Source organism: Neodiprion lecontei, chromosome 3, assembly GCF_021901455.1.
Source record: "Neodiprion lecontei isolate iyNeoLeco1 chromosome 3, iyNeoLeco1.1, whole genome shotgun sequence".
Classification (NCBI taxonomy): Eukaryota; Metazoa; Arthropoda; class Insecta; order Hymenoptera; family Diprionidae; genus Neodiprion; species Neodiprion lecontei.
In genome coordinates this window covers 8,173,077-8,197,737 of record NC_060262.1, presented here as the reverse complement: position 1 = coordinate 8,197,737, position 24,661 = coordinate 8,173,077, and the positions used below count along the sequence as shown (strand labels likewise).

At 36.8% G+C, this 24,661-nt stretch overlaps 3 protein-coding genes across 13 annotated transcripts in view; 2 read left to right on the top strand and 1 right to left on the bottom strand.

Moving 5' to 3' along the window:
* LOC107217517 (carotenoid isomerooxygenase) overlaps positions 1-24,661 on the top strand; it is a 67,675-nt gene that overhangs the window by 24,984 nt on the left and 18,030 nt on the right. For 4 of the 10 annotated variants that reach the window (XR_006903317.1, XM_046734135.1, XM_046734133.1 and 1 more), the window contains exons 1-7: positions 7,988-8,335; positions 11,752-11,996; positions 18,368-18,514; positions 20,969-21,113; positions 21,214-21,364; positions 22,024-22,253; positions 22,317-22,499. Coding sequence is in view for 9 of the 10 variants with exons in the window: in XM_046734135.1 (XP_046590091.1) it covers positions 8,261-8,335; positions 11,752-11,996; positions 18,368-18,514; positions 20,969-21,113; positions 21,214-21,364; positions 22,024-22,253; positions 22,317-22,499 (1,176 nt within the window). In the remaining variant the exon portion in view is untranslated. Of the gene's footprint in view, positions 1-7,986; positions 8,336-10,864; positions 11,052-11,751; positions 11,997-18,367; positions 18,515-20,968; positions 21,114-21,213; positions 21,365-22,023; positions 22,254-22,316; positions 22,500-24,661 lie in introns of those variants that run through there. The other 6 variants (XM_046734127.1, XM_046734130.1, XM_046734131.1 and 3 more) reach the window with 5 other exon arrangements.
* On the top strand, positions 3,263-5,041 carry LOC107216526. 2 transcript variants are annotated; one of them, XR_006903319.1, is made up of 2 exons: positions 3,263-4,347; positions 4,718-5,041. XR_006903319.1 is itself a non-coding variant. In XM_015653742.2 (2 exons), exons 1-2 carry the CDS (start codon positions 4,291-4,293, stop codon positions 4,961-4,963), a joined length of 303 nt encoding a protein of 100 aa, XP_015509228.2. In that variant the 5' UTR covers positions 3,286-4,290; the 3' UTR covers positions 4,964-5,034. The 2 variants fall into 2 exon arrangements, 1 of the variants encoding a protein (XP_015509228.2); XM_015653742.2 differs by having other exon boundaries at positions 3,286-4,347; positions 4,718-5,034.
* Positions 15,177-16,251, bottom strand: LOC124293378 (E3 SUMO-protein ligase ZBED1-like). Its single transcript, XM_046734142.1, has 2 exons — positions 15,852-16,251; positions 15,177-15,703 (listed from the first exon to the last, which is right to left on the bottom strand). Exons 1-2 carry the CDS (start codon positions 16,217-16,219, stop codon positions 15,220-15,222), a joined length of 852 nt encoding a protein of 283 aa, XP_046590098.1. The 5' UTR covers positions 16,220-16,251; the 3' UTR covers positions 15,177-15,219.

Genomic DNA, 24,661 nt, shown 5'->3' with positions numbered 1-24,661 from the left:
GAACGCTCTGGTCATGTTAACAACAGAAGCTGAACTGACGGTTAGGGTTGACCACAATAAGATTATAGATGAGTTAGTTCGGGGGCAGCATACGAAAGTTAGCCTTGTGACAGCAAATAGCTAAGTCCGGTGGTGACGATGTTGGCGCATGTGCACACTAGGGCTCTCCTTTGCGCATGCGCACTTTCGAATACCTCAATTCCACGCACTGTGTCATTGAGCGTTACCTAACCCGAATTTTACGCACTGACAATGCCAGCTTCGGTACTTCTTAAATCAAACTTTCCATCACAGATGTTGGTGAAAATAACATGTATCACACGTGCGGATGGGTGATATCTAATTCGACTGATTACAGCGCTCACCTAGGCTCGTGCCGCAAACTTTATTGCTCACTTTTCGCATTTTTAATACAGTATACTATTTTTCAATCACTTTAAAGTTGTCCATAAACTACGTTACCAATTTGGAGGGGGGTTACACCGAAGTAACGTTACTTTGAAAAAATGCGCCATTTGTTATCTTGTTTTATTGGTCGTGCCATTTAAATTTAAAAATGAAACTTTTGTCGAAAAGTTAACGCTACTTTGCTGGAGGGGTATGGGGATGTGGCTGTCGATGAGGGGAGGCCAGAACAAGCTAAAAACTGATCACGTAGTTTCCAGACGGCCCCTTTCACGGGTGTATTAATTCTTAACCTTCAATCAAAAAAGATATTAAAACTAATTGTCATTCCAAGTGCATCGAATTCAACTAAATGATTACGTGTATTTCTCCTACACTTATAATAAAATTTATTATAGTAAGAACGTCAATTATAAAATTACATTACAAAATTGCTATCTCTTTTTTCTATCGCGTTTACTGTCTTCCCAGTGGCGGAAAATTTTAACACGACTCGCAAAAAAAATGTATTCATGTTTTTGGATAGGCCTAAATCGAGTTTCTGTATAATCTATAATTAAGCCTAGAACACGTGCAGCTCTTTTTCTAGCTTGTGACTCATAAGTGGGGTCGTTCGCGTTTTTCGGTCGTGAAATCGTTCTAAAAGCAATAATGGGACTAGTAAGGACGTAAATCTTTTCGTTTTTTAGTAAGGAAACGAACGGCGAAGAGAAAATACAATTTCGTTGAAGTCCAGTTGGTGAAAAATTCAATTAATTGCCAAAAAGTGCTAAAAAATAGCAAAAACGTCATTTTTCGAAGAAAATCTCACAACTTTCTTTGTAACAAGCCGATTTTCAAATTTCAAACCCAGTTTTGAAGAGGATACATTGGACTAGCAGGAGTACCAGGAAAAAATCACTATCACTATAGCCCGTTGAAAAAATATGTTTATTTCGGGATATGAAAATGCGAAAAATACAGAAAACGTCAATAACAACATGACAAAAAAAGGGTTTGTAGCGGGTTTTCGTATATTTCCAAGTTATTTTGTTTAAAAAATAGTACGTCATTAGTAATAATAAATTAAGGAAGGAGTCGTATAACTCATTTGACTGCGGTAGCGCAAAGGCAACAACGCACCGTTTTGTGTTCCTCGCAGACGGCCAAGTTGTATCATTGAGTACATTTTTTGCTTGAAAAAAAGCGTACGTTTTATACAAAGCGGCCGTGTTCATGTAAAAAAAATAAAGTAGCGTACATTTTTTACAAAGCGTCCGAATTCACGGAGAAAATTTCTTGAGTACATAAAGTACATGGCTTTAGATAATATATGTGACTATTGATGCTTAAATTGCGTGATAAGAAGTTAAATATTTTCAATGAAATGAAAAATTTAATTTTTTTTTTCAATTGCTTATCTCAATTCTTTTGCGCCATGACCAGCAAGAAACTGATGCTACCGCCGGCTTAACCTCACGGTCAGATAGTGAAACTGAATCATGGTCACTGTCCCCGGTCGATAATGTCAATCTTTAGCATTAGAGCGCACTTTGAAAGACGGCTGGGGTCGTCAACGACCACGTTGTACACGAGTTCGACGGTTAAGGTCATGCAGTGCGCCTACCTTTGCAACCGAGCAGATTCACCCTTTTTCTTATTCTTATATTAAATGAACAAACGAACGAAAAGGGTTTAAACTTCGACGGTGCATAACTGTTTCGTAGCGGAATTCACGAAAGTTACTCATATTCCAAAAATCGTGTGGTTTTTTCACACGTGTTACTATTCCCACATTCATCGCATTTCAGGGGCCAAAAAGTGCATAGCTGAGGTAATTTGGGCAAATCCGTAAAGAATGGAGAGTAAAATGAACCACCGTGAAACTGTTTCCATGCAGCATTGAGGTCGCTAGACGAGAACTAGGAATTACAATAATTTCGCAAATAAAACATGCTCTCGCGATTAGCTGGGCGCGGGATTTCAGGATATGAGTTACTCTCCTGTGAATTCCGCTACAAAATAGCAATCCACCGTCGAAATTTGAACCCTTTTCGTTCGTTCGTTGATGTAATATAGGGAGAAAAAGGGAGACTTTGTAAGCCAGTCAAAAAGTCTAAAATATTGCAGTTGTGCACTAGTGCTGCGAACTCGATGGTAGGGTAATTCGATGACGCTGAATCGAATGGTGATAATTTTTTTGCACACCGACCCCGGGAACATTGCAAAAAGTGCACCGAGAAATTTCAAACGCGTTTAATTCAAAATGTAGGCGTTCGATCGAAAAAAGTTTCCAACAAAAGTTGTACCCAGAACGAAAACGCACAAAAAATTACTTCACTTTTTTTTCCAAAATCAATAGGTGAATCGTGAGGCGCGATTGAAACGAAAGTGCCTCAAAAAGGAACAAAACCGACTGATATGAGAATCACCGCATCGATGTATACATATATAGTGTCTACAACGGTCCCTTTTCAAGACTACAATTTTTTTCGTAGTTTTACCGGATAAAAACGAAAAAAAAAAAATTCTCACGTGTTATTGAAATGGGAAAATAAAAATTGATTGAGCTTAGTGGAGAATTGAGATATCGAGCTGCGCTTTGGAGGGAATTTTTTTTTATACCTAAAAGAAGGTTTTGAGATGATATGCAAAAAAAATTTTTCTTTTGGACCATCTAATATATATAGTATTTGGTATACTATAGAAAAATTTTCGCTTTGAGTGCATAAAGTGAAATATTACAAGTTTACTTGAATATTACAAATTCATTTGAATATTACAAGGATATATCTTCCAACTCCTTCATGTATCTGACGTAAGTCCTTCTATAATTTATTATCTTATAAATATCGATTCTTTTCTAAATTTTCTTAAGTTACGTTGGGTCAGCTGTCGTCATATTAGTGCGGGAGCCAGCGACAGTTCTTGATGACCAAAGACGTTTATTTCGTCATCGATGGCGGATTTCTACTGCACAACGTCAGATGGCCGCGTGGAACATCATTTCATGTAATTTACGAATTATACCACTCGCATATCATCAAATACGGAGAAAATTCTTCGCTCGTCTTCGATGGATACAGCAACGAATATATTGGCATAAAATCGTACCAGAGGTACCGCCGACGACAACAAAATATGGCACCGGATATTAATTTCACAGAGAGCAAACTCGTCACTTTGAGCCAAAAAAGATCTCTGTCGAATGTGATGAACAAAATGAAACTGGTGCAGGGACTGTCGGAATTTTTACGTAGCCGTGGTGTGAACGTGAAAGTTGCACAAAAAGATGCGGACACGCTTATAGCGAGGACAGCGATTCAGCTAATTGTAAGGCAAAGTACGGGCTGCGACGTGGCAGTTGTTGGTAATGACACCGACCTGCTGGTTTTATTGATCGGTTTAGCGTATTCCAGCCCTCTGTATTTTTACGAGATCACGCTAACTGGTAAAAACAATACTTTGTATTATACAGAAGACCATGCACATCTGAATCCGTATATTTTATTTGCCCACGCATTAGCTGGATGTGATACGACGAGTGCCATGTACCGCAAAGGAAAGAAGAGCGTCATATCCATTCTGCAAAAGAATGTCCATCTACGGACCGCTGTAAAAACGTTCTACAACGCTGCAAGTACAATCGAGAGTCTGTGTGAATGTGCGGAACGAATAATAGCACATTTATACAGCTTCGACAATTCGAATTGGTAGCTCAGTGATGCTCGGTACGAAAAATTTTCATCGCTGCTCGTGCACAGCAAATTGGAAAATCGATTGGCGGTTTTACCTCCAACGCAACCCGTCCTGCGAGAACACGTAAAACGCACGTTCTATCACGTGCAATCGTGGTTGGACGACGACTTGAATCCACAGGATTGGGGCTGGAAGAGAACGACCACGATGTTGATTCCTGTCATGAACGCTAAGAAATCAGCGCATGACAATTCGTTAACGATGGTAAGTTGTAATAAAAATTTGAATAGACTAAATAATTCAATGGTGGAGTATAATTTTCGAGTTATTTTGTGAACATTAAAAATCTCATAATTTCGTAAAATGTGAGCCATTGTGCGTTTCTCTTGTAAATTGAACACCAACGTTACCTTCGCAATACTTCGTTCGAACTAGAAAACAAAAATTAGCACGATGTTTTGAAATTTGCACAAATTTGCACCACTCAATAATTTTTCAAAATATTCACGAATTTTTTAAGCGTACACCGTTTCACTAATGTTTTCGCCAATTTTTAACGAACTGTATTAAAACTCACATACATTATCTGCGCACACAAAGTCTTAATCATTTTCCCTGCATATCTATGTTTCAGGTACAATGTGCATGCACTGAACAGTGCAAACACTATGGAGGACAATCCTGCTCCAATTTTTCAATCAGTACGGTCGATGATGACATTACAGCAGAAGAAAGAGACGAGGATAACGAGGATATTCCGATTAATGAATTCCTAGATATTGCCGCAGAACTGGACCCCGATGATATTGATTACGAGGAAGGTGGCGAAAGTGACGAAGAAGAGGATGTAGAAATCGAATACGATTTTGAAGAGATGTAAATAAATAAATAGATTTTGTGTTTCGTAAAAAATTCGTCTCATCTTTTGTTCTCTAAATGTTCGAACCACCCTTCAGTGAAAAATAACTTTTACTGAATAAACAAAATCACTCGACACCTTGGAAAAATGAAACCATTCAATTTCTTTACAATTTCAGAAACACCTAAACTCATCGCCGTTTACAACATTCTTGACTAACTTTGCCTTCATTATACATATTATGCAAGAAAGGGAAAAAAATAGTAACAATAACAATGATAATAACAATTTATACATAAACATATAAATGTAGGGAAACAAAATTAATTGAAAAAAAAGGATTCGACAAAAACTTGGAAATAAAATTATCACTTCGGAAAAATTTTTCATCTGCTCGATTGATTTTCTTCAAATTAAATATAACGATGCTTTGGTCACTTGCAAAAAATTTGTTAAACATGATTTTCATCAAAAATTTCCAGAATTTTCAGATGGAAAAACCGACTGTCCAAAATCTATGGTAAGCATGGTGGAATTGACATTTTAAGATTTATATTTTAATTTCTCCCTGAAAATGAAAAGTGAGAAAATAATGATCATTTTCGAAAAATTCAGCAAATTTCCGATCGAACACGGTATTCTCCAATTTTTTTAAGGAATTGTTCGAACCGTTTAATTAGATTGTAAAATTTCGAAGTAAAATCTAATAATTACGAACACCCCTATTGGCTGATATATGTATATATAATGTACTAGGCCAAGCAACAGAGCAGAAAAAGAGCCGAAATTTGAAGTGAATACTACTTGACAACTGACTGTGCAATTATGTGTAAGACAGTTCGGGAATGAAAACTGTATAGTTTCCAGCTCAAGATTATTTTGTTAATTTATTATTAACAAATTTCAACGCGCTTTATAGAAAAACCGAAATAGACGTTTTGTTGCTGATGACGTCTAGTTTCGAAATTCATATTTCACATTTAAATTCCACGACCTCAGGAGCAAAGAGCCCTCCGCGAAAATATCGCAAAGAAAAAATTCAAGTAGCAATTGTGCAAAAACTATTAATCCGACCGAGTCTAGGTTTCGCATACACAAAGTACATGTAAATAGCTACTACTGTGCCAAGTTACAGCTGTTCATATTACAAAATGTCGGAGTTGTGAATTTTTTATGAAAACGCAAAAATTTTACGGCTTTTCCAACTTTTCCCCGTTTCTAATCGTCCGATCGGGTCGATCGACCCCGCATTTTCTTTGTAATTCAATTCTCTACAATTCTCCCACTCGCATCATTAAGATTGCTTGATTAGTTTCAGTTTTATACGCAAAAAATGTGTGTCATGTAAAAATGCTATAATGCTTGGCCTTTATAGATATGTGCAGATCCATTAATTCTCGACGAAAGTGTGCGCACTAGGGTCGGCGATTTTGATGCTGATTTTTTCCTCGAAAGTACAACTAAAAAGGAGACGATCCTGAAAATTTGAGCCCGATATGTGCAAATCCGGCCATTGGAGAATTTGTTGAATTTTTAAAAAAGTCGATTTTTCACTAATTTTCAAATATTTGTATCTCAGCTTCTATATAACTTAAAGACTCCTGTCCAGCGGCATTCTTCTCAGTAAGACTTCTACGTTTGTGAAAAAAATAGACATTAGGTCTACACTTATATCGGTCTTAGCTAATAGCTTCCAACTAAACAACTGTTTTGGTTAAATTTTACCTATTTATAAAACACTATTATATGTACCGTATTTGAAGTTGAGAGTCGACCAGCAGCTAATATCTTTTGTCGAGGTATATTTCAATGGAACCCACCCAGCTTTTGCTTAATTGCTCCGATTTTGTAAAGTTATAGCTATTTAAAACCAATCAAATTTTAAAAAATCGCTGTTTTTAAATAGCTAGAACTTTTTTCTCCGAACTTCGATTTCTTTCAAACTTTCAGGAAAGTTGCTTTATTCTGTCCCCAATAAGCTACTTACTTTCACGAACGATCATTCGGCTGAATATAGGATCGTATACCTATGTGGCGGCGTGTGGAGGGGACACACAGCGAGCACGCCGAGCCTGCTCCTATATCTATATATACATCGATGCGGTGACTCTCATATCAGAAGGTTTTGTTCCTTTTTGAGGCACTTTCGTTTCAATCTCGCCTCACGATTCACCTATTGATTTTGGAAAAAAAAGTGAAGTAATTTTTTGTGCGTTTTCGTTCTGGGTACAACTTTTTTTGGAAACTTTTTTCGATCGAACGCTTAAATTTTGAATTAAACGCATTTGAAATTTTTCGGTGCACTTTTTGCAATGTTCCCGAGGTCGGTGTGCAAAAAAATTATCACCATTCGATTCAGCGTCATCGAATTACCCTACCATCGAGTTCGCAGCACTAGTGCACAACTGCAATATTTTCGACTTTTTGACTGACCTATTGCTCGATCGGTAAGGGTAGGAGTACTGCATGACCCGTAAAGATACAAAAAAGCAGGGTCCTAAGTTTAAAAAAAGTCGTAGTTTATTTAGAGCGTGTTCGGAAATCGACTGAACGTACTGTCAGTACTGAAAATCTACAGTATACGTCACTTGGACTATATCATTTTCAGTACTGACAGTACTTTCAGTCAATTTCCGAACACGCCGTAGCAGAGACCATCAGGTTCGAGCCACGCACGCGTCGAATCGAAAGCGTGCCTGGTTGCCGGCGAGTTACAAGTCAGGCGCAAAAGTGAACGTAGTTTCGGCCGCCAAGGTATCGAGTATTGAAAATCGATATATTAAAGGCGATGGGTAATACGATTCAAGGTTACAGAAGTCGGTCTAGCCCGCGGTGAAGCGATAGACTCGATTAACGAGGTTCTGCAAACTGTGCGAGAAAAATGGGGCTGAAAATGGCGCGAATATAGACGAACAATTGAAAATTGAAATCCGACGAATCCGGCATTAGAAACATGGAAACGCGTAAATCCGGCGTATTGGCCAGCTGCGCAATGCAAAGCCGTCAGATTTTCCCACCTAACAGCCAAGCATAATACAGTTCTGCAACCGCCGAGCCTTGCGGATGATCTAAATTTGCACTCTCACAGTATTATTGCGTCTTCGCAATACTTCATCACACTTGAAAGAAATTTTTCTCCGTTCTAAAACACGGCGAGTATCTCGCTTACGTTTTGACGTCATGATCAACATGCCGGTCATGGCATCCTACGGTACGTGCATATCCATGAATGAACTGCGCAAATAAGAACAGTGGGCCAAGTATTGATTACAGTGGCTAACCATCGTCAAAGTGTATTGTGCGTATACGTATTTTCCAATGTCAGATGTTTGTGAGAATTCGAGTTCCGTCGTGGAGGACGGATCGCCTCCGAGAATCGCTACTTTTTTTACGGTAACGAGTTATATCCCTATTGACTAATGTTATTCTTGGATATGAAGGTCACAACTCAAAACACTTTTTTATAGTGTTAACGTTTATATCCCTATTACATTCAATCTCTGTGTATCGGTATGCGAGTACTTTTATTGCTTCGAACGCACAACGCAACTTGTGCTTGTATTATTATATCTTGTTTGTTTTTCCAAATGAAAGGTGGTACGGCAAACTGGCTTAAGTGCCAAAATATCGAGAAATATGTTTGTTTTCTTGAAAATTTGTAGAAAATCCATACGCACGTCCTTGCAAAACGATATGGCTCTAAAAAATTTATTCGCGAAATTACGGTGTAAGTGCCATCTTTATGACTTTTTAGGATTAATTTAAAGTAACAAATCGAAAGGTACGTTTCGGAGCTTTTCAACCTCTTTTAAATGGCTCAAACCCCGATTCAATACAGCAATCTTTCTTCAAAAAAATGATGCGCGAAAATCAATATTTTCCGTGCCAGTGTAAGTCCGCGGTTCGCGCCTATTATTTTTTTTTTTTTTTATTGTGGCTGTTGATTAAAAATAGAATTATGATTTTAAAATTGCGGAACATTATGTAGTTTGAGTGAAAAAACAATTTTTTAGAGCGAAAAATGTGTTGTTTTTTTCCTAAAACATACATCAAACATGACAAAAATCGGCTCAAAAATCTGAAACAATCTGTGCGTATTTTAAACTTTAATTTAAACAAACAATCGTATGAATTTTTCCATATTTCATTTTGTTCTTTGAATACAAAATTAAGAAGGACTTTTTGAAGGTGAAGAAATACCGTTGACATAAATTTCTATAGTTTTTGTACTAGTATCCCGTAAATATCTGGACCTAATTTTTGACTCACAACCATGAAAGGCGACAAACATGTCCAATACATCGTTAATAAAACTAAATATTCAACCATTCAATTTTATAAATGATCTAAAATTATACAAACTAACATGGTGAGGTTAATTTATCAAGCTTTCTTCCATAGTCTCATAAACTACGGTATAACTGCTTGGGGAGGCACATGTAACAACTACCGCAACTTATTGCAAAGGCCCCAAAATAGACCGATAACAATTGCCACAAAAATAACATTATCCTGAATAATAAACCTCTAAATTTGAAACAGTTCTGTACCGCTATGATTTACTAAAAGACAAATTTCAAACTTCTGTCGGGATAACTAGATGTAGGGATATATTAATTCCTGTACGTAAAAAGCCAATTAGTATAAAGTGCAGCTAGTTAAATGAAAAAGTTAAACAATTCTAAGAGGAAAAAAAAAATTTTAATTACAGATCGCATCTAATGTTTAATTTTCACCTTTTATAATTCACGTTAATTCTCTTGATAGTTATTGTTAAGTGTATATGACATCTTGCCAGAAATATAAAATATTTATTGTACTTGGATACTACTCATTGTCAATAGTTTCTTTAGATATTTAGCTTTAAATTTCTTGTACCAGGTCTGCTAACGGGTAACCTTGTCTACCTCTGCAAGTTTACTTGTGTAATCTTTACTGGTTAATATTAAATTCAAACAAATTCAAATCAAGCAGAACACGAACACACACTTTCTTGACAATTCCCTGCTGATCCTGTAGGATATATTATCCTCAAGTCAGTATGATATGAACAAACATGCTGTAAGGTCGTACGTAATTGTGCACACACATATTTTTTTTTTTTTTTTGTCAACTCTCTACTTCTTTCACAATTAGCTGCAGTGAACTCGGACGGATCAAATTCGTAAGGCATCAGCAAGTTGGGCATCATCTGTCCAATTTTTTCTTATTCAAATTTTATTGATATCGAGTTTCAGTATTTCTGTGATAGAAGGATTTCTCGACTATGTCAGGAGGTAAAGAGGTATAAATATTTTTAGCGATTTGACAGTTTGACTAAATTTCTAACACAGAGAATATTTCAAAAACAAACGTCCGCAATACTCGTTTGAAAAACTCTAAGCGGTTTCCGCAAAAGAAAAAACAAAAAAAGAAAAATCTATCTCTATTTAGATACACTTTTTGTGACTATTGACTACCACGTGGAAAAGTCTCAGCTTACACTTCATTTAGATAATCATAAATCGGTGGACTCGGGTTTCTCGACTCCAAATCCGATACGAAGTATCAAAAAATGACCGCATATAAGAAACGAAAAAACAAAGATACGATCTTCAACTTGGAATTGAATTCGATCAGCTGCCGACTACGTGAAACCTAAATAGATGGAAGTCGGAAGGTTTGCGGAATATATTATGCGTAGGATGTCCTTTTCCTTATCGAATTTATTTTCGCACATGTCATAATACGCAACGTGGCTGATGCGCCTGCTCACACAGTTCGAGGCTAAAATCCCGCCGTTGCGCGCGCTTCGTTGCGCTCTGAGGCCTGCGCATGCGCCCACATAGGTACATGCTTAAACAAATGCACATCACTCGGTGTGCGTTATACGCACACGTAACATATGCCCGTTGCGAATCCTTAAGGCTTCAGTCAAACGTCGCACAAGGACGTCACGTATCACGTTCGAACCATTTAAGATCCGGACAACAAACCTCAAGCCTCATTCGATGTAGTAATTCCGCCGTGGTGAAATACGGCGACAGTTTGCAATTCATCTCGTGCCTTCCGATCCAGTCGTACCACGGAGTGCGGTTTACATCCTTTTCCTTGCAATTACTCACTGAACGTAAGCTGCGCGGATGTTAAGCTTCTGTTGGAACACTCGAATAACTAAACAACCACCTTCGTTACGTCCAGTCTTAATTGCTGGTTACGAAACTGCATATAGTCAGTGTTAAATTACACGAATCTGAACGCTGAGGCGACCTTGAAATACCTCCTGAATCTAGTTCGCCGTTTAATTCGTGAAAAACTTCGGCCTCCGTAAAGATTTCTGAAAGATTCTTGATACCAATCTGTAGAAAGTTTTTTTTCTTTAACTCGTTGGCGCAAAGATCCATTTTTCGTTGTCTTCCTTGCGATTTTTTTTTTTTTATTGGGTTTAAAAACGTAGCTTCGGTCAAGCACTTTTATCGTGGAATTAGTTAGATGAACTGAAACACATTGCATCCTAAATTTCTAGATTTACTCAATTCAAGTTTTGAGGTAGAAAACAAACAAGATTACGTGAAATTCTATTTTTGGTCAAAATTATCGTCCGCAGAAATTCAATTGAATTTATTCCGGTATGTGCAGCGCTTGCATTTTTTTTTTTTTTTTTGTCATTGTATAAAGCTTTATTTGACCTTTGGAAAAAACGCCAGAAGTAACAGAAATACTAATTGTTGAGAATTGGGGAAGAAAGCAATTATTTGAATGTATTTCTCCAGCAGAAATTCATGGATATTTCAATAATATAAAATATAAACTAAATTCTCTGATTCCAGAAAAAAATGGATCAAGACGTTCCGAAGTTGCTGGATCGCGAAGACGCGTTCTTCTGGCCAAATTCTGACCCGACAGTATGGATGAGGTCATGTGAACACGAAGTTATCGAACCGATGTCAGGGAAAAATTTCGGCACTATGCCCACCTGGTTGAAAGGGACCTTACTGAGGAATGGACCGGGGAGTTTGAAAGTTGGCGAATACAGATTCGACCATTTATTCGACAGCTCAGCGCTACTGCACAGGTGATTTTTATACGAAGCTAGCTTTTTGCCGAAAATGAAGAATTTTTTCGAGAAATCAAAATACTACAAAATCGCTCTCTTGCTATTCGCAAAAATTATAATCATAGCCCCAGTGTGAATCGAAATGTTCTTGTAAGTTTGTAAAGATTCCGGAATTCCGTGTCTGAGAACTTTTTTTCACTCTCTCAGCCAAATATAGTTTCTAAAAATTCTCGCTTCATCACGGTTCAATGATCGCTGAAATATTTCGAGTTCAGAATACAGTAGAACCTCGATTATCCGAACCAATTGGGATCGAGACTCGTTCGGATAATCAAAAGTTCGGATTATTGAAACGTGGGTTTTTTTGGGACGAGATCATTTAACCAGCTATATATATATTATATGATCTCGTCCCAAAAAAACCCACGTTTCAATAATCCGAACTATATATATATATATATATATATATATGGGTACGTCCAATACTTTTCGACCGCAGCCTGCGGGCTTGGGTCAGCGATTCGGCTGCTGATTTTTTTCAAGACAGTAGGTTATAAAAAAAACAATTTTCCAAATTTGAGCTTAATATAAGAAAATCTGGTGGCTATAGAAATTTTTGAAGTTTTTAATAATTCAATTTTTTAGTTAATTTCACGATTTTTTCATGGGAGCTCTCATGGGACTTAAAGACTCGAATCAAACGGCATTTCCCTTCTCTCACCTTGTATTTTGAGGAAAAAAATAGTTTCTTACTCCAAAGCAACATCCAGCTTATTTAGGACCCTTTTCATGAACTACTATTTTAGCAAAATTTCGCATAACTTTGAAACGCTGCCAAGTCAAGGATTTTCGAAGTAGACGGCCAATCGACGGCTCAAATTTTTCGTCTAGGTATACTTTATCACTACCTACACGAATTATTATTAATTACCACGTTCCTTTTTATATACGGCCTCGCAAAACAAACCGATTTCTGAAAAATCGCTGTTTTCAGATAGCTGTAACTTTTTTCTATCAACTCGAAATCGCTTGAAATTTTCAGGGAATATACTTCATTCTATCGCCAAACAACGCTGAAAATTTCCAGCTAGGAGTCGAAGTTGTTAACGAGCTGTGAATTTTCAAAATGTTCAAGTTTCCCACATAATATTTCGTATTTCATGGCATTATCAACTATATAACAAGTATTGACTTCATGGGACACAAAGAAACAAATATTTAATTTCAAATAAATAATTACAATACGAATGATAAATAAAAATATTTTATACTACTATAAATATCCTATTCGCGCAGTATATGAGTTTTTTTTAAGGCGATACAAATTATAGAGATGTAAGCCATATTTTTATAACATTACTTCAGTATGTAGTTTTGCAAGCTCTTCATGCTTTTTTTTATTCAGGTTAATAATCGACAAGTGTAAATTTTCCACGCTCAATTCAAGAAGTCGTTGATAATGCCATGAAATACGAAATATTATGTGGGAAACTTGAAAATTTTGAAAATTCACAGCTCGTTAACAACTTCGACTACTAGCTGGAAATTTTCAGCGATGTTTGGCGATAGAATGAAGTATATTCCCTGAAAATTTCAAGCGATTTCGAGTTAATAGAAAAAAGTTACAGCTATCTGAAAACAGCGATTTTTCAGAAATCAGTTGGTTTTGCGAGGCCGTATATAAAAAGGAACGTGGTAATTAATAATAATTCGTGTAGGTAGTGATAAAGTATACCTAGACGAAAAATTTGAGCCGTCGATTGGTCGTCTACTTCGAAAATTCTTGACTTGGCAGCGTTTCAAAGTTATGCGAAATTTTGCTAAAATAGTAGTTCGTGAAAAGAGTCCTAATTAAGCTGGATTTTGCTTTGGAGTGAAAAACTATTTTTTTCCTCAAAATACAAGGTGAAAGAAGGGAAATGCCGTTTGATTCGAGTCTTTAAGTCCCATAGAGCTCCCATGAAAAAATCGTGAAATTAACTAAAAAATTGAATTATTAAAAACTTCAAAAGTTTCTATAGCCACAATATTTTCTTATATTAAGCTCAAATTTAGAGAATCGTCGTTTTTTATAACCCACTTTCTTGAAAAAAATCAGCAGCCGAATCGCTGACCCAAGCCCGCAGGCTGCGGTCGAAAAGTATTGGACGTACCCACATATATATATACAGATGTCCCTAAATTGGGGGACACGAACCAGCCAGCGTGATACCTGACTCAAATCCAACCGAGAATTTCTTTGCCGGAAGCTCGTCCGACGCATAGTTTTTGAATTACAAGCGATAGCGCTAGGCCAATCGGAGTGCACCATTTCATCTGGATTTGCCGCCACGGAAATTGCTGTTTTGTTCGCCTGGGTGAATTATTATTATTCGTTTACGAATTAAATATCGGCACCTCCCCTCCCTCCCTGTTGTACCCCTTCTCGAGCGCTGACCTCGGTATTATTGCCGCGGCGCACGCTGCCGGCCGCACACACACGGACGCACACTCGTGTGTGTGAAACATAAGCGAATGCCCGGCTACACGATACTACGAAACACACATCTACGAGTGAAAATTAAAACAAATCTACAAATAAATCAGCGGATTTAAGATTTAATGTTATAAAACACTTCCAATCATCGACGTATGCATAAAACTAGAGATTTTAGATGATTGATATGCCGTTGGGGTTCATAATTACTAAGGCTATACATTTAAACCGGTTAGGCTGGTTAAAAAAAGTTAATCAGGTTAACTAATTAGCTAACCATCAGCTTAGCCGGTTAACCCAAATTAGCTAAGCTAATTAGCTAAGCTAATTAGCTAATTTTTTAACCGGTTAACTTAAATTGGCTAAGCTAATAAGCTAATCAGCTAATTTTTGACCGGCTAAAAGTTAAATTAATTTTCCAACATACATGTATATATGATATAGGAGTGACTACTCACACGTAAAAAAGCCGCATTAAATCCACGCAAGGGGAATATAAGGCCCTTAAATCCACGCCGCGCGAATTTAAGGTCTTTATAGTCACGCTGCGTGGATTTAACGTAACTTTTTTTTTTTTATGTACGAACAGAGCTGTCCATACGGTATATGTATATATAATTACAATTGTGGCGCGATGGTGAAATTCAATTCTAAATTAAATAAAATTGAACGGTTCTCATTTAAGATCAATTTATTACTTAATGTCTAATATAAACAATTTGAATTAATATTAAATTAACATGACTGATTGTCTATCAACACCTTTTAATCAGTTTCTTCTATCATTTCACGATTTTGATATAAAAATATGAATAAATTAGCGTTATCTGGTAATAAACAACTCCTTTTAGTGGAAATAACATTTCCTGCTGTTGAAAATACTCGTTCGGATGGTGTACTCGAGGATGGGATGACCAAATATCTTCTTGCATACGTAGCTAAAATTGGGTATTTATGACGCTTAGAGTTCCACCACAGCAGAGGATTATCTCCTTTTGGGATAGTTAACTCTCTGTCATACTTGTCGATTTCTTTTCCAATAGCAGTCTTATTTCCAAAACTTAGTGTTCGCTCAAGGTCCCCTGATAAACCTCGTTCAGGATCGAAGAGGTACTCCAAGTCTTTTTCTCTTTGATCTTTGGCCGAAGTTTGAAATTCATGATGCGTATTCTCAACTGATATTATTTCTAATAAGGCGTCTTTATCTTTTTGTCGACACGGTTGAGATTCATCACGTAAGTCTTTATACCTGAAATATAAAGTACAATTGACTATAGTTAATTAATATGGTGAAAATATTATAAAATAAAATTTGTTGAAACAAGAATGACTTTGCACGCACGTAAGGGTGTAAGACTTCTCATTGATTTCAAATTAAATGTGAATGAAATAAATACCGTGGATCTAAGTAGCATGCAAGCCCACATACAGCAACACTTGTAGTTTTTAAGAACCTAGTTCTTAACTCGTCTTCCAATATATCCTTCAACAAGTGAATCTCTTCGCTGTCATCATCTTTCGGCTGTAAAAATTTTTTAACAATTGAATGAGCGGTTGGTCGCACCATCGCAATTGTTGATTGTGATTCTGAAGACATTATTCTTGTAGCAACATCGAAAGGTTCTAAGATCTTTTTAACATCAGCTATATAATCCCAATCATCATTGCTCAAGAGCAATTTTTTCATTGATACAGCAGTTGTCATTTCTTTATCTAACAAAACAGATGTTATTGCATCACGTTGTTCTATAACACGTCCAATCATTGCGAAAGTTGAATTCCAGTGAGTAGGGCAGTAGGGCTTTTGAATCGTCAATCACGACTCTGAATTCGTAGTTGGAAAATTGGAATTGGATATTAATATTTATTCGTTCCATGAACCTTGAATTTGCAGTGTGAAAACGGGAAGTTCGAGGGCTGGCTCACGGTCAGCCTTAAGCCGCTTGTTTACTCACACGAACGATGCAATACAGTATCGATGTATGTAGTTTAAGTATCAATTACTCAAAATTTATCAAACTTAAAAATATTTTGAATAAGACTATGAATTATCAAAATATCTCTTCTGATATTAAGACTACACGCAGAAATTTACCAAATCGATTAATTTTTACCAATTCAATCGAGCCGTGTCCGATTATTTTGTTGAAATCGATTAATCGATACATCGATTATTCTCAGATAAGTGGCCATCACTAGCATTGATCTCAACAATTTCAACGTTACTTGCCACTCCAGACCCACATTGAATCGACGAGGAAATAACTGGGAATTTGAATGACACCATATTTTTTTGAGTTGAATTAATTGAATTTATTCATGTAATTCGACTTCATTTTTCTATTCCAAATAATAATTATTATTTTTCCTCAAATTCGGATAGATTTATTAAATTCAAATTGCTTCATTTGAATTCAGGTATTTGGAAATTTTCTTCTTCCTGATTTAAAATTACTTTTTTATTTGAATTTAATTATTTTTCTCTCTAAACATAAAATTTTGGCACGAATCTAAAGTTATTCAAAGTAACCTGACTTATTACAACTCTTCCTAATTCAGTTATATCTCAAATAATTCTCATGATTTCGGTTATCATTTTTAGTGATTCAGTGAATTCTCATTTATTCAGTTATTTTGTGTTAACTCAGGTGAATCGTAATTGATTTACAAACCTATTGACACGTCAATTCAGCGAGTTATTTTTCCCTCGCATTATTGAAAAATCGGGTGTCAATGATGAATTTCAAACTAGTGGAAAAATTATGTTGCAAAGACACAAAAAATGTTCGGAAAGCATAATTCAGATTGATTGAATGACTAATTATGAACCCCAACGGCATATCAATCATCTAAAATCTCTAGTTTTATGCATACGTCGATGATTGGAAGTGTTTTATAACATTAAATCTTAAATCCGCTGATTTATTTGTAGATTTGTTTTAATTTTCACTCGTAGATGTGTGTTTCGTAGTATCGTGTAGCCGGGCATTCGCTTATGTTTCACACACACGAGTGTGCGTCCGTGTGTGTGCGGCCGGCAGCGTGCGCCGCGGCAATAATACCGAGGTCAGCGCTCGAGAAGGGGTACAACAGGGAGGGAGGGGAGGTGCCGATATTTAATTCGTAAACGAATAATAATAATTCACCCAGGCGAACAAAACAGCAATTTCCGTGGCGGCAAATCCAGATGAAATGGTGCACTCCGATTGGCCTAGCGCTATCGCTTGTAATTCAAAAACTATGCGTCGGACGAGCTTCCGGCAAAGAAATTCTCGGTTTGATTTGAGTCAGGTATCACGCTGGCTGGTCCGTGTCCCCCAATTTTGTATATTTATTTTAAACACCTGAAAAAGTCGAATGCTTTTTTTTAATATTCTTTTCATAAAATCGTCAATTCTATATTGACGAACGGCCGTAACGCGTTTTTGCATGCCCGCGATTCTCACAAAGATACATTGTTCCTCACGGCGGTGACGGCGAGCAACAATGTATATTTTGCGCCAACGTTCGGATAATTGAGCGTACGGATATGATCGAGGTTCGGATAATCGAGGTTTACTACAATGTGTCGTTGTGACATTTGGTGGCTAGAAAATGCATCATTCATGAACTGAGCTATATTTAATTTGAAAAAAAAAAGTTTTTCATCACATTTTTTGTAGAATACCGATTATATGTGAAAAAACCAAAGCTTCGTAGTTTGCACCAAGTTGTCTGTACCTTCCTATTCAAATAATTGACAAAAAACTATTTGCTGACATCCTAGTTCGTGCCGCCATATTGCTTACTGTTAACCACGAATCACGATCTTCGCTTATCCGATATTTAATTTTTCACCCCATCAAATTTGTGGTCTTCCACAAACGGGCGTAACATTTGTAGGAATTGTTGAACACTGAACGCACTCTTTTAGGTTTGAGATAAAGGATGGAAAAGTGACTTATCAGAGACGGTTTGTCCAGACTGACGCTTACAAGAGAAATCATGCAGCCCAAAGGATAGTTCTAACTGAATTCGGAACGAGCGTCGTACCGGATCCGTGTAGAACAATTTTCCAAAGGTATGGCAGAATCGTCAACGGTACTATACAATTTCTAGATAATATTACCTAATATTATCATCTGAGAAAAATTTACCCCATTATTCATCTTGTAGTGGTTACGTGAGTCAAGCACATTTCCATTTTCATCTATGTAGATAAATCTGCTGCTTGTTCTAATCGTATTTTTATGGCATAAAGGTAAGGCCAACCACTGCGGAACAACTGGATCTAGAAAAGGTAAACGTTGACTATACGTATACCACATGGACATGGTCATACGATAATCCTTATTAATAATAGTTTTCGCGATCCGAATTCATTTCATATGACTACTTATATGTATAATCAAGACGTGTTTGCTATGAGAAACTATAAAATTAATTTCAGTAATCATATCTTTGTATAGTTTCGTTTACCATAGATGTGGCAATAGCGCCGTGCCTATTTCAATACAAATATACGTGTGTATGGGGAATTCCATGCGAATCCGATTAGCGTCTGACAATCTTATTATAATTAGCGTCTCAAAATTTTTTCTGCAATTATCCCAACTCTGAAACAGTACCCTCAACGTTTTCAAATTTTTTTATTCAACTGGTCAATTATTTACAAATATTTAATGTGATTATAAAAAGAACCTTTTTTAGAATCCTCAAAAAAAAATTCTCAAAAACTGTATTTTCTATCACAAATATCTCAAGACCGAGCCCATGGTGGAGCGATTCTATTTATATTGTTTCTTAGGAATTGATTTTTTTGATAAACTAGAACATTGTTTAAACGGTGTGAAAATTCCGGAAAAATACTCAAAACTTTTATTTCTCACTTAGTACATTTCTAGACCAGTTTTATTTTAGAGCGATTTTTATCTATTTTTATTGATACATTCAACTTTTTTTTATCAACTTCAGAAACGAATCGGTCTAGAAATGTGATAAGTGAAAAATACAAGTTTCGAGAATTTTGATAAGAAAGCTTGACAGTGTTCAATTTTTTTTTTTAACATTCCTATCAGTGGACCGGTCGTGGCATGTTTCGAAAAGAAAATATAATTTTTCAGAATCTTTCGCGAATTTTAAAAAAGGTTCTTTTCAAAATCACACTCGATATTTACAAATAATTAACCAGTTGAATAAAAAATCTGAAAAAGTTCTGGGTACTGTTTCAGAATTGAATATATAGTCTTACCTGTGGTGGATATCTGGAGTGTAAACCACCCCACATCAAGTAAATGACTCATATTACACTATTTCCTAGGAGAAACGGAAACTTTCACACATTTTCTTTCATTAAATGTCATTTCTAAGATTTGACAATTTCGTCAAAATTAATCACTTCCAACTTCAAAATGTATTATGAAAAATAGATTTGTTCGTCAGGCATTCGTCCATGCCGAATGTGCAGTGTGAGATACTGAAGTAATATGTGGCGCATATGTATATGAGGTATTCCATGCCAACTAAGAGGACATTTTTCCTGACCCCCGCCAATTTGCTTCATTATTATTTATATCATTTTACAACCTAAAAAAAGCACTCACCATTTGTTTCAGATTTTTCGTTCCAACCATTCCTTTTTAAAAAATATTACAAACCCTTTTATGGTCCTAAAAAAAAACGCCATTTTTTATTTATTTTTTTTTAAATTCACATAATTTCTGGGTCCCAAAACAAACACTTTGAGCCATAGTTCAGAGTGGAAAATTGATTTTTTGTATTTTTTTAGAGGAATAATATTCTTATTTTGTACGCATACAAAACATATGTTATGTTTGTAACATTTTTTAAAAAAGAATGGTTGGGACGAAAAATATGAAAAAAATGGTGAGAGCTTTTTTTAGGTTGCAGTATCATATAAAAAATAATGAAGCAATCTTACAATTTTTATACATACAAAATAAGAAAAATTATTCCTCTGAAAAAATATTTAAAAAATACAAAAAATCAATTCTCCACTCTGAACTATGGCTCAAAATGTTTGTTTTGGGACCCAGAAATTATGTGAATTTTTGTAAAAAAAATAAAAAATTGCGTTTTTCTTTAGGACCATAAAAGGGTTTATAACATTTTTTAAAAATGAATGGTTGAAACGAAAAATCTGAAAAAAATGGTGAGTGCTTTTTCTAGGTTGTGGAATCATATAAAAAATTAAGAAGCAAATTGGCGGGGGTCAGGGAAAATGTCCTCTCAGTTGGCATGGAATACCTCATATATATTATATTGGTTACCACAGATTTTGTGATTTTATGAAAAAAATAATTCACTCGACTGCCACCTTCACGGCACGGCGGGTAGGGAGCTTGCTTATTAGCCCCACCCCTAAGCACGGCGCTGATTATCTTGTAGATAAATGCGTAGCTGACTAATATATCTTTCATGGTATAAATCATAAATAAAAATGCTCGTTATCTTGTACACCAATGGACTCGTAACGTGTACCGAATAATTTCTCATAATCTTGTTTCAACGACAGAGTGGCGGCTGTTTTCAACGCCGAGGACACGATGACTGACAATTCGATGATATCGGTCTACCCATTCGGTGATGAATTTTACACCTTCACCGAGGCGCCATTCATCCATCGGATAGACCCGGAGACTTTGGAAACGAAAAGCAAGGTGACCATACCGACCATAAAACTATATTCTCGAAACAACGTTGCTGCAGCTGAAGAGAATAACGGCGAAGTGTGTCACTTACGTTCTGATCAACTTCCAGCTTTGCATATCCAATTACGTGGGCGTAGTTAATCACACTGCGCATCCGCATGTAATGACCGATGGGACCGTGTATAACCTCGGGATGAGCATCACGGCACGAGGACCTGCCTACAGTGTGATTTGCTTTCCACCAAACCGCATCACTGTCGGTGGGTGTTTATTGCTGGGCTGGATAATATCGGAAATGCTTTCATTTGGGACGTCTGTATTTTCGCAGGCGAAATACGATTCTGCGATTTTTGAGAGGGTTTTTAACAATGCGACGGTCCTTTCGCTCGGATTAAGCAGCGATTTTACAAATATGCTGACTTAATTGGGCGTGCGGATAAAGCATGTAGGCCTACATTAGCCTCTCTTTCCAGAGGCGTAATAGCGACAATGACATTTCGTAGAACGATAATATTCTAGCCTTTTGCCTAACACGAGGCACATCAACAACCGAACTTAACGTGAAGAACTTGTCAAGAAAAACTAACGCGTGTAAAAAATAAAATGACAGTCGACAAAGGCGTATCTCAACTGTTAGGATGAATCGAAATACTTGCAGTATTTATGTTATTTTACGTTTTTGCCTCATTTCAAATGACCGTATTTCACATTTTTCATTTTGAATAGAATTGAAGAAAACAATTCCATTTTTCCATTGGCTTCAATGACATTATTTAAAAGCATTTCGCTTTTTGTATTCCAAATACATTTTTGAAAGCATTTGAGTGGGCTTTGCACTTTTTTTGGGACCATAATACCCGTCAATTTTCCGCATAGTTACTCTCAGCGAATGAATTCTCTTTTCTTCTGCTCCAACCAGACGAAACGGGGAACGAGAAGAAACTGTCGATGTTCGATCAGGCCACCGTTGTTGCGACCGTCCACTCGAGATGGACGTTGAATCCGTCGTACATGCACACGTTTGGAATAACCGACAATTACTTTATAATCATCGAACAGCCACTGTCCGTCGCATTGCTGACCATGGCAGTGAGTCAGTTTACGAATGATCGTTTATGCAGTTGCCTCAAGTGGTACGAAAACGAAAAGGTGTGTAACCGTCATTGCAATTTTTTCTAACTAATATCCCTGGGAAATTTTTCTCATTTTCAGACTCTGATACACCTGATCTCCCGGAAAACTGGTCTGATCGAGAGAACTTTCGTTGCGGAGCCGTTCTTCTTCCTTCACATAATCAATCAGTTCGAAACCAGTGACGGAAAATATGTTGTTTTGGATGTTTGCTGTTACAAAGATGCAAAAATGCTCGACTGCATGTACATCGACGTTATGAAGGTACTTCACGCAGAGCCTTGGCACAGTGTTCAACGACCACAAAAACTACGGTGGGACATTTCGGGACCGGAAATTGTCATTTGCTTAACTTATGACGATGCTTAGTATTGCTGGCCCGAAATGCCCAGTTCTGAAATTTCCCGCCATTCCTGATGTTTACTATCTCAGAACAAGAGCTGTTTTAATCATCGTAAACTACTCGGGAATGGCTGAACCGTATTTGCTCAAAACCTAATCAGCTCTAAGTTGAATAAAACCAAATCAATCGACTAAATCCCATCTCGAGATATTCTAATATTTTTCTATGATATCAAAAAATTCATCGATCGAATAAAATGAACTACAGTTAGTCAGAATTAGACGAAAAATGTGGATTTCTTGTTAAAAATTCACAGAATAACCTTATTTCTCTGGAGAAAGACATAATTAGGTCTCAGTGTGTAAAAGTCAGCTTTTCAAATTTTTTTCACGCGACATGAGAACCTTTCTAGCTATATCTAACTAGATTAGCTTAAGGGAGCTTTCCAGTGTGAAATTTTCAAAAAATCGATTTTTTTTTTTTTGCTTTATCGAATAGTATACACTCTTCCGAATATTCCCTGAAATTTTCATGCCGAAATTCAGATTATTTCGGTTACTGTACAGCATTTCTTGGTAGAAGGCAACGGAGCGCTACAGCTGCCGCGTCGGCCGTCTGCCCGTGCGACTGTTATTTCTATTGTCTCGTTCCTACCTGCACGTACATGAACTTGGCTCGCCAATTGTCGAAAATGTGAATTCGGACTATTGCATAATTTGCCGTTAATTAGTCGTAAATTAGTCGCGCAATTTATTTTTTTGTCGCACTCAATTTTGAAAAAAAAAAAACGGATGGCGTGCTAACTTTTCAAAAACTTAGCGCGCCATCCACCAAAATAACGCACAGCGAGCATCATTCGTAATTCTGACTTGGTTGATAATTTGCCAGAAATAAGCCGCAAATTAGTCGTCGAACTTTTGTTTTTGTCGCACTCAATTTTCAAAAACAAAAGCGGATGGCGTTCTGATTTTTCAAGAATTTAGCCCGCCAACTACCAAAATAACGCACAGCGAGCACCATGAGTGATTCTGATTAGGTTGATAATTTGCCGCAAATAAGCCGCAAATTAGTCGTCGAATTTTTGTTTTTGTCGCACTCAATTTTCAAATACAAAACCGGATGTCTTTAGAATTTAGCACGCCATCCGCTTTTTTTTTTTTAATTGGGTGCGACAAAATAATAAGGCGTGACTAATTTCCGGCTAATTGACGGCAAATTATGCAATAGTCCGATTTCATATTTTCGATAATTAGCGAGCCAAGTTCATGTACGTCCTACCTGCTCGTCGTTCAGTTCGATTTCGACATTCAAAATGGATAGATGTACGAAAGAGGAATGTGCGTGGCAGGATAGAAAAGGCTCGAGAAGCGGACATCCGCGAAATAGACGAAAAAGATCCGGTGGTTTCAAGGGAACAAATCGACACGATATCGAAACGAATCTAACGTTTGCGAGCACTTCGGCAGCAAAAATCTTGAAAAAGAGTCCAGAGTTTGAAGTCCGAATCGATCAAACGTTTAGCTACGTGATTTTGGAGTTCTTTTTGGTTTTCGGCGCTCTTCAGGAACTGTTGAAGTGCAAAAAGTGTAATAGCGACGTGAAGTTTTTTAAAAAATCGATTCGCGGATTGGGCTTTAAAATTTGTGTTCAGTGTTCGTGTCCAGATCCGGCCGAGATAGATTCTTGTCCTTTGATAAAAAATGCTTATGAAATCAATCGTCGTTTCTGCTTTGTCATGCGATTGGTCGGCATCGGCATAAATGGCATTAGAAATTTTATCGCCTTGATGGATTTAACTGCAAACTTCAATAATAACACCTATTATGGAATCGTAAAAATCCTGCAGATTGCAGCGAAATCAATATACGAGGCCGTCGTGAAAAAAGCAGGTACCGAAGAGAAGGAAAAAACTTTGGAAGCAGAAAATCGGGGCGATATTCTGACGGTGTCCGGTGATGGATCGTGGTCGAAACGCGGTTTCACGTCGCGCATGGGTATCGTGTCCGTGATTGGAAAATATACCAACAAAGTTTTGGATGTTGCTGTCAAATCAAGCTTCTGCAAGGCTTGTGTATTCTGGAAA

Coding starts and splice junctions, on each gene's coding strand:
- LOC107216526 (XM_015653742.2), top strand. CDS start 4,291: ATGTTGATTCCTGTCATGAACGCTAAGAAATCAGCGCATGACAATTCG. Junction 4,348..4,717: donor ATGACAATTCGTTAACGATG/GTAAGTTGTAAT, acceptor TCTATGTTTCAG/GTACAATGTGCATGCACTGA.
- LOC124293378 (XM_046734142.1), bottom strand. CDS start 16,219: ATGATTGGACGTGTTATAGAACAACGTGATGCAATAACATCTGTTTTG. Junction 15,704..15,851: donor GCATGCTACTTAGATCCACG/GTATTTATTTCA, acceptor TTTATATTTCAG/GTATAAAGACTTACGTGATG.